At 41.3% G+C, this 10,286-nt stretch overlaps 1 protein-coding gene across 2 annotated transcripts; it reads left to right on the top strand.

The window, feature by feature from the left end:
• Positions 1 to 2,889: 2,889 nt before the first annotated feature.
• LOC119285914 (protein krasavietz-like) lies at positions 2,890 to 10,043 on the top strand. Of its 2 annotated transcripts, XM_037565242.1 has the most exons (8): positions 2,890 to 3,039; positions 5,938 to 5,961; positions 6,504 to 6,609; positions 7,172 to 7,240; positions 7,925 to 8,421; positions 8,538 to 8,799; positions 9,383 to 9,591; positions 9,683 to 10,043. In XM_037565242.1, exons 1-8 carry the CDS (start codon positions 3,035 to 3,037, stop codon positions 9,747 to 9,749), a joined length of 1,239 nt encoding a protein of 412 aa, XP_037421139.1. In that variant the 5' UTR covers positions 2,890 to 3,034; the 3' UTR covers positions 9,750 to 10,043. The 2 variants fall into 2 exon arrangements, with proteins under 2 accessions (XP_037421139.1, XP_037421140.1); XM_037565243.1 differs by lacking the exon at positions 5,938 to 5,961 and having other exon boundaries at positions 2,896 to 3,039.
• The last annotated feature ends 243 nt before the right edge of the window (positions 10,044 to 10,286 follow it).

Here is a 10,286-nt window from a genome sequence, read left to right as displayed (position 1 = left end):
AGGATGCTCCACATCATCTTGGGCCTACCTCGTATTTGTAACCCTGACAACATGTGACCACCAACACAATAAACTTTCCCACATACACGCAAGATCCTTCTAGTTTTTTTAAAATCACACAACCATTCTAGTTTTTTTCTAGAAACTCACAACCCTTCTAGTATTTTTTTTGAGGTAAACAACTCTTCTAGTATTTTTTTTTGAGAGGAAACAAACCTTCTAGTAGACATTTTTTTGAGACAAACCTTGTAGTAGATGATGATGGTTTGTGCAATTTACTCTATTTTTTTGAGTTACAACAATTTACTCTTTTTTTGAGACAAACTCGCAAAGCTTTTATTCACCCGTCACAAATGTTTACAGGGACGAAATCCAAATTTCCTGGGTGACCTAACCAGACATGGCGGCCAAAACCTAGGAATAACGCATGCTTTGCAAGCTTGTGAGCCTCAACATTCAAGGTCCTAAACTCATGATTAATCAAACAAGAAGAAAAAACTCTAGAGCGGTCTATTATTTCATGTATCACGGCTCCATATTGTGCACTTGTACCTCTCTTGATTGCTTCGACCGCCACTTTTACAGTCCGATGCCACTGAAATATCATGGAAGAGCAGGTCCTCAACAAGGGCCAAAGCTTCACGAATCGCCAAGGTCTCCAACGTCTTTGGATCATCAACATTATTGAACCGGATCACCGACGCTCCTTGGTACTCCCCGCTGCCGTCTCTGCATTTGGCCGAAACCGTCCCAAAACCACCATGTCGCGCAACAGCCGCATCAACGTTGATTTTCATGTGATTTTCAGGCGGAGGGATCCACTGATTCGGTCTAGGGGCCGGTGCCTTCTTCTCCTTCTCTGGCTTCTCCAAAACCTGTAGCTCGGACAGGTAGCTTGATATGAAACCATGAGTTGAAAAGGGTGTTTGGAAAATCCCCTCATGTATTAACTTCCTCCGTGCAGCCCAAATCGCCCATAGGGTGACGGTCATTGTGACAAGCTCGTCCTTCGGCAGAGACTCGAACATGGAGAATAACCACTCTCTTGCATTGTCGCTTCGGTTCATAGACATATGCTGCACCATATCCTCATTTGACAAAGCCCATATGCTCCTGGATAGGGTGCAGTCCAGAAGTGAGTGGCGCCAGCTATCCTGCACCCCACACACGCCGCAGTTATCCGTCGTGGACATGTTTCTGTGTTGTAGCAAGTCTCCTGTCGGTAGTGAGTGTTGGGCAAGTCTCCAAGTGAAAACTTTAAGCTTCGACGGCACCTGTAGCTTCCATAAGGCCGACCAACTTGACATCAGACCCCGGAGATTGGAGGTATGCTCTCCTTCCTCTAACCATGCTTCTCTTCCACTCTTTATGCGGTATATCATTTTGTACGCTGTCCTGACAGAGAAAAGGCCTCTTGGGTCTTCGGACCACGCCCAAAAATCATCAACTTGACGGGTGCAAATGGGAATCCTCAGGATAGCCTCGACATCCATTGGAGCAAAAACTTGCCTGATCAAACCTTCCCTCCAAGAAGCGGATGATGCATCAATTAAGTCTGAAACTACTTCTGGAGGGTTATGGATCAAGGAAGAAATCGGCCTCATCATACCTGCTCTTGGAATCCAATTGTGCTGCCAAATATTGGTCGAGCGCCCATCTCCTATCCGCATAATCGCACCCATTTTCATCATGTCCCTTCCATCAACAATTGCTCTCCATATCTGTGATGGGTGTGAGCCCAACTCTGCCTCGAAGATGGATGAGTTAGGGTAATAAGCCGCCTTTAGAATGCGTGCACTCAAGGAGAGCGGCTCTGTCAGGCACCGCCAAGCCTGTCTAGATAGTAGAGCCAGGTTAAAAACTTCCATATCCTTAAAACCAAGACCACCCATGTTTTTAGGGTTTGTCATGGCGTCCCAAGATACCCATGCAGGTTTCCTCCTCCCATTTTTTTGAGCCCCACCAAAATTGCCGAATAATTGACGTTACACTATCACATAGACCCCTCGGGAGGCGGAAGCAAGACATAGAGAAAACTGGTATGGCCTGTGCAACTGATTTTATCAACACCTCTTTACCTGCTGCTGACAATAGTTTCTGCATCCACCCCTTCACTTTTTCCCACACTCTATCCCTCAGATAACGGAATGTGCCATTCTTTGACTGACCAACCTCTGTAGGCATCCCCAGATATTTTTCGCTAAGGGACTCATTCTGAACATGAAGGATGTTTTTTACTTGGTTCTTCAAAACCTCGGGGCACCCTTTGCTAAAGAATATTGAGTACTTGTCAGTGTTGATTCTTTGGCCGGATGCGTCGCAATAAGTACGAAGTAGGTTTGATACCGCATTTGCTCCCTTCACACTAGACTTAAATAGCAACAGGCTGTCATCCGCAAACAGAAGGTGATTCACCACAGGAGCTGTGGGTGCCACCCTCACGCCACCAAGCACCGATGACCGAGAACTATTTTTTAAGAGGCACGAAAGGCCCTCTGCTGCCAATAAGAATAGGTAAGGGGAAATGGGATCTCCCTGCCTTATACCTCTGGATGGTTTAAATTGCTCCAACTTTTCTCAGTTGAACAAAACCGAGAAAAACACTGATTTTATCATTCCCATTACAATATCAGTCCATGCTGTGGAGAAGCCCAATTTCAGCATGATCGCAGGTAGGTATGCCCAGTCAACCCTATCCAGCTTCAAGGCAAATAGACTGCAATTTACTCTGTGCTACCGGCGAGTATCCAAGCCTCATTCTTCACGGCAGGCCGGGCTGAACAACCTGTGTTCAGCCCAACATGTTCCACTAGCCCGCACACGGAACTCCCGGTCCCGGTCAATCCCCACCACTCGTTTCCCTCCTCACCCTGCCCCGTTTATTCCATCTCCCCCCTACGTACCTCCTGCCACCGCCGCAGCACATCCCCGCTAGGTTTTTATCACTCCACCCATCATCGCCTCGGCGGCCGCACAACCCCGAAGCCCCGATCTCCTTCACCTCTCCTCTCTTCTCCGTGCCAGATCGTTGTTTATGAGGTATGAATGGACTCAATCGCCGCCTTACTAGATCTCTGCCTTTCCTTGTTTGATGGCTGATGGATCCGCGGAGCTTCGTAGGATTGCCTGGATCGGAGGGATGGACTCTTCGTCCTGTTTAGCGTGCTAGTATTAGTAGGTTGTGCTTGGTGGCGATAGTTCATGATTTTCGCGCTCTCGGATGCAGCAATCGATTCTGGGAGTGCGAACAATGGTGTTAGCGCGACATTCCAGTATTCCACACTTGGTTTTGATCAGATCCAACTGATTTTGCGCGGTTAGGTTCTTGTTTATTAATCCGTGCGAGGTAAGTGTTTTCCTGCTTATTAAGAAACGTGCACGGGAGTTTTCTTTCCGACGTTTAGGGTTTCTTGATTTTCCTAGTTAAGAAGGGATTTGATGATCTCTTGATGTTGTGAATCGTTGGATGAAGTTGCTATGATCTTATCAGTTCTTTAGATTCCTTGATTCCTTGGTGCACAGTAATTGGTTTGCCACTATTATTATTATTATCTGAGATGAATATTTTTTCAATTTTTTATGGACACATGTGATTGTTCTATGTTACTTGCTACTTTTTTGAGGGGTGCTTGTTACTTTTTTGGGCCTTGGATTAATTGAAGCAAGGTCATCTGTTACATGAATTCTTATTTTGACAATTCTTACTGGTCTCCGTTTCTCTCGATAAATATTTATTTGGTCCCCCCTTTGTACAACTCCGAGTTTGTATGTGCCGTATCAATATTTCTTTGGTGAGCATATGAATTTTCATATCAACTGATTATTTCGTAATGTTAACTGCTGTGGTTTAATTATAACAACATGGGGCTTTATTGGTGAAAACCTGTATTTTTTTGATCTATTGCATTTCATTGTGATCTTTTTATTGACTTGTATGCTAAATCTGCTCATCTTAGTTGTGACGAATGAGTTTCCGAATTTTGTTGCTTTGTCTATCTTTATTATAGCAAAGAGTCCTGGATTGGTGAAAGCTTCTTGCCTTTGCTTGACGTGTATATTTCAAGTAGACGCTCCATAGTTGGTAAGCAATATTTGCTAAATTTTGTACCTAAGCCAACTAAAGGTCGACAAGGAAGCCAATATCTATACCTAATAATAATAATATTGAAGGGAGGATTCTTTCTTCCCTCAAATTTTCGTCCGTTACCCTGCCTTTCATACAACGCAAATTTTCGTCCACCACCTCAACATGCCTTTCGTATGTTGCTGGTTACATCCGCGTTAATGGGTCTGCTTCCCCGCGCTGCTTTGCTGATGAGCCTGCATATCAACGCTGCACAACTCCGTTTGAGCAGCTTTCCCCAGGCCAAGGCCCAGACAGAACAGCATTACTATCCTATAATCAGCTAAAAATAGGCAGCTGTGGGAATCAAACTAGTGACCTGGAGTGGTAAATTCTTACCCGCTAACCATCTGAGCCAGCTGAATTTTGTGAAAACTGTACGAACTTCCCTTATTTTTGTATTGATCAAGTGGTGTTTTGTGAATGCCGCCCTACAACCAAAAGAGGCTCTCCTAACTTGCTGCTGCCATGCTTAACTGCTTGCACTGCTCTTAATTGCCTTCTGATAAGCTGCTGCTTGTGTGCTAGATGAATGGATAGCAGGGAATCATATTGAATTGGAAAATATCGAGAACATATGGGCTTGATTGAAAACTTTTAAAAAAGAGACCAGAAGAGTATGTGTCTGAGAAACATCACCTGTTTTAACTCTTGAAACAGGCTTCCTCCTCGCTTTATATATATGAACGCCCCGCCAAGGGCCGAACAGATACAAGGTGATGAGAGAAACCTCTTACAAAGCAGATGAAAGATAAAACAAAAAAATACAGCTGGACAACATATTAACGCACACACCCAGTTGTCACCGGAGAAGGCTGCCTACTGTGTACTCTGAGCTGTGGAGTGTTGATCCTGCCTGCAGACAACAAGGATTGAGAGCGGAGATAACCTTGTCACGTGTAAAGGATAGGGTGCCACCGAGACTGCCTCACACCAACGCCTAAGATCTTTGAGAACCCGTTTTTAACAACTAGCCTCCTTCGTTTTTTTAGCAAAGACTATAATACACTGTAGTTTTATCTACAGTTATAGGAGTTTGTTACCTCTGTGTTTTCTATCGAAGATTAAATGCGAGTATTATATGCATTGTTGACTTAGTTGAAGATTTTAACAAAATTTCTATGAAATTAGTATAGGGTCCCTGATCAAGTTTGCCGGTAGAATAATGTATATATCTTTATTAGCCCGTTGCAACACACGGGCATATGTGCTAGTGTAAAATAATGTTAGCAAGCGAATTGCCAAATGTGGAATCAAACCAAGTGAAGGACAACTGTTGTTGGCTTGCCGACAATTTACCTGCCAACCAAGCAGCCTCAGATATCTTTGTACGAACTGGTATGTTAGATCTAGGCATTTTAGGAGGGATTGACAAGTAGGAAGTAAGGGCATGTTCGTTGATTTTGTCAACGTTAACTCTGCCACAGCGAAGCTTAGGTAGTGTGTATGACTAAGCAAGTTGGCAAAACACTGACTCACACATGGGGATATGGATAATAAAGTGCAGCAGAGCACAACTGTGGGAAGGATCAATGCCTAAAAGCTTGTGGCGTGCCTACAGATAGCCATGGCAAGGCAAACTGTGGATCAAACCAAATATCCCTTAAGTAAAAGTCCTGTGGTTGTAATTTTAATTTACAACATTTTGTATCTTGGCTCTTTATGATCTTTTTGTTCAACAAGTAGAAACCAATCAGGCACAATAGTGAATCTGTAGGCCACTATATTCATTCGCCGAGACGAAATTTCTAGCTATTTTATTTCCATATCACTTTTTCCTGGTATGCTCTAATTTGTGTTAATATTCATTGCAGCTCGAAGGAGAAGCCCACCCTCGGGTAATACTCCTGTGTTTACTCGCGCCTTTGTTCACCATCGATGCTGAGATCATATTAGTTAATGTATTGTTGATTTGTGATGCAACCGGACATGTGTCTGCCCAGCTATTCATATGTGTCTAATAAATTCATTTCACCGATACTTTTTGTCTGCATGTTATGGATTTCTGACTTTTCAGTACGGCACGCCTTGTGCAATAAAAGGTGGCATTCTTTTTTATTTTTTTGGCCGGAGTGCTTTGGCCTCAAACCCTAGTTCTTCTAACTCGGTTTGTCCCTAATCAACATTTCATGCGACACTTATACAAATTTGTGTTCACAATATCATAGTGTTGTTTGCATTTGTCTTGATATCTTTTTATGTTGTTCCAACTATGCACACTAACATAAGAAACTTTCTTCCTGTTGAACGATATTTGCTTTACGTAGTTATCTTATTATAATATGATTCTGATTTACTTCCTATCTGTTATTGCCTGCAAATTCTTTACGTAGTTATCTCGTGTGTACCATTATAATTTTTTATGTAAAAAATACTGCAGAGGCCAGCGGATTAAGACCCGCAAGCGGAATATCGCAGCTCCTTTGGACCCTTCGTCGTTCTCTGATGCAATTGTCCAGATTTATCTGGATAATGCTGGAGATCTGGTTAGCCACTGTTTAACTTACTGAATTTCACCTGTTGTAATGCTTGTAAGTTGTAAGCGTCTGCAGTTGGGAAACATTGTCGAACATCAAAATGTTACTTCCTCGTGAGATATATGCAGTTAGCATTTTTTGAAACATTGGGACATCTCAGGATTACTTCTATTTGCAATAGGTAGTTTTAGAAAATCCACCTTTGGAGTTTTGCCTGGTAAATTAGCTAAGGACTTTCAGTGCCTATCAATTGAAAATGAAATCGATCAGTGCTTCTCTCTTTGACAACTCATTTCATTAAATATGGTCAACTTCCAGTTCAGTCAATGCAACAGTTTTGTTTACATATCATAGATTTGTGCGAGATAAAGGAAGAGTTGCATATAGTGAATAAAAGCGGGGTCCTTGTTGAAGATTAGGCTGATTAGCTGGACTAGGGCGTTGCTTTTTTCATCTTAGTTAACATCTAATATGTATCTATGACTAATGTTATGAATCTGAAAAACGCCTTTGCCTTCTATCTTATTTTTCTACCCTGAGCAGTCAATATGAATAAAGTGATGTCTTGCAGGAACTTGTTGCCAAAAGTATAGAGTCATCAGATCTCAACTTCTCACGTTACGGTGACACTTTCTTTGAGGTATGCATGGTCCAGTTTCTATATTGAACATTTTTCATGTATGCCTCGTTTGCATATGGTCATGCCTTTCTCCCAGTATCCACATTTATGGATCGCTTAATTGAGCTACACTGATTATCTTTGTTTCTACAGTATATATTGCAAGAGTCTTGAGATTGTTTGAAAGTGTCCTTTTCTGAATTTTATGCTTGTTTACAGTTGGCTTGTGTAAGATTTGGAACTCCTTTATGAAATTGCAATCTTCATGCTAACATTTTCCGAATATGCATGTCAAACTTTAAAATTGAATGGCTTTGAATTCTGTCTAGTTAAAATTTAAATTGTCTTAAGTGCGCAATTCACTACTTTCAATTTTTTAAGCATACATTTTATTTACAAAAGAATCGATTATTATATGTGAAGCAAAAGGTTCGACACGAGTACTCTTTCGTTATCTGCATGCTAGAAGATTGGTAGACAGTGGATCAAGTTATTGTTTGCTGTTTTTGCTGTTTTCCTTTTTCATTTTGCAATCTGAAATTTCTACTTCTGATTTCCTCTTATTCATTTTCAGTTACCCATTTTTATATGCTCAAACTGACTCATGTTTCAGCATTAACTCTTGCACAGTGGCATACCTATAATAAGTAGCCCCCCTCCATGCAAATCAGAAAGGTTAATGTTTGAGTGAATGCATGAATGCAGGTTGTTTTCATTGGTGTGCGTACTCAGCCTGGTACGATTAAACCCGAAGAAGAGGGAGAGCGCCACCCCTATTCTCTCATTGACTGTGCAGCACAACGTGAAGCAATATTACCTTATGTCCTCTTTATTCAGAAAACATTGCGCAGGAGGCCTTTCTTAATAAAAAGTCTTGAAAATGTTATGCGAAAGTTTCTCCAGTCCTTGGAGTTCTTTGAAGAAAATGAGAGACAGAAACTTGCCATTTTCACGGCACTTGCATTTTCTCAGAAATTATCAGGTCTGCCACCTGAAACTGTCTTTCAGCCATTGCTTAAGGACAATCTTGTTGCCAAAGGGATAGTTCTTTCATTCATTACTGAGTTCTTCAAGGAATATCTGAAGGAAAATAGTTTGGATGATCTGATTGCACTTTTAAAGAAAGGCAAAATGGAGGACAATTTACTTGAATTTTTTCCATCAGGAAAGAGAACCTCTGAGGCTTTGTCTGAGCATTTCACGTGAGTTTTTAGACGCTGTTTCTGTTGATTCAGTTTCTTCATGTTCTCATTTGCATGAGAGTGTAGTTTTGTTGTTTATTTTGTTACCGGCTGATGTTTTTACTATTTTGCATCAGCAAAGAAGGTTTGACTAGCCTTGTTGAGTACAATACCAAGAAAATGTTTGAAGTTAAGCTCAAGGAGATAAAGTCAACTCTGACCACTATGATCAATGAAGAAGCTGAAATATCTGAAGTAACTGAGGTTGTCAAGCAACAGGTTAAAGATGCTAAATTTCCTGATATAGAGGTTGTTCGCATGCTGTGGGATGTGCTGATGGAGGCTGTTCAGTGGTCTGGAAAGAACCAGCAGCAAAATTCTAATTCAGCACTTAGGCAGGTAAGATCTGTCTTGGAATTATGTTTTTCTCTTGAAAGTGCTCATAAGTCCTAGGGAAAGAAGTACATCTCAAGTAACAACATAATAAGCTTTCCTACACCAGGATACTGGGTTCAGTTTGCTTTCAGCGTTGCACAATGCTACTTACCTCACATCCAAACAATGCTGTTGGACTCCGTTGATCTTGTCCCATGTGCTATGGATTTTTTTTTTGCTTACACATGTCCTTACGAAACGGTAAATTTGTTCTGGCAAGTTACATAGAAGTTGAAAATATAAGACATGTCAAGGATTTTTGTTGCTGTTGATAGGCTTCTAAGTTTCTTGCATTGAGTGCGGGCTGGTTATTTTGTTGCTTTGGAAGTTGGTAGAGTGAATTTGAGCATTCCATTCTTGTGAAAGCTATAACAAGTGTGGCCTGTCATGGGATAATAAGCTTAGGGCATCTGTAGCTTGTTAGTTAGGCATGTAGTCCCTCTAAACAATTGTAAGATGTTTTAAATCACTTGAGGGAGTAACTACTAGTGATGTTATTTTGAAAGGGATTCATCTTATTTGTTGTGTTGTCCTTTTGCATTTACAGGTGAATGCTTGGGCTGGTCTTATGAATGCATTTTGCACAAGTGGAAAGCTAGAACTGGAACTCATATACAAGGTCCAGACACAGTGTTATGAGGATGCTAAGTTGATGAAGCTGTTCCCTGAAATTATAAGATCACTGTATGATCAAGATGTCCTAGCTGAAGATACCATACTTCTTTGGTTCCGCAAGGGTTCAAACCAAAAAGGAAGGTAACTAGTTACTGAGAAGCCATCTGTTAGAAATATTGATAGCATTTTATCTTGATGAAGCTCCTAGTAACTGTAGTTAATCATTCGGCAGGCAATCTTTCGTGAAAGCTCTGGAGCCTTTCGTCAAATGGCTTGAGGAGGCAGAGGAGGAAGAATAAAGAGGCATGGTTGTTGCTTTAAAATGAGTATTTCCTTATACCCCATGTTTGCGGAGGCGGTGGTCATCCTTTTGCTGCTTATTACTGAACAAACCTTTTATATTCGCATGTGAGCATTGCTGTCGTTTTCGACATTATTGTACCAGGATTTGGAAGGAACGTTGCCTACTTTTGTGTCGTGTATTAGTTGTTACATGGATATTTATGCAGAGTGCACATTTTAACCCTGGACTATCTCTTCAATTAAGAAGAGGCGAACACAAGTTTATATTAACTGTCAGGGACCATCTACAACGCTGGTGATTTGATTCTCGCTAGTTTCGTTCCAAGCTGTCCGATCAGTCTGAGTGCTTTGCTTTTTTTTTTTGCGGCAGTGGACGCTATCTGCAGTGCAAAACGGTCTTCATGAACAAAGTTAATCACAGCTGGTCAAAATAAGCTTAAAATTTGAATAGATAAAAGAACTCAAAATCTGAGAGTACTCTTGAGCTCAAATGAGCTTTGATAAACCGTAAAAATGAAAAAAAGAAAATATTC

The sequence above is a fragment of the Triticum dicoccoides genome, chromosome 4A (genome assembly GCF_002162155.2).
Source record: "Triticum dicoccoides isolate Atlit2015 ecotype Zavitan chromosome 4A, WEW_v2.0, whole genome shotgun sequence".
NCBI classification, from domain to species: domain Eukaryota; kingdom Viridiplantae; phylum Streptophyta; class Magnoliopsida; order Poales; family Poaceae; genus Triticum; species Triticum dicoccoides.
This window is presented reverse-complemented; position numbering and strand designations above follow the sequence as displayed.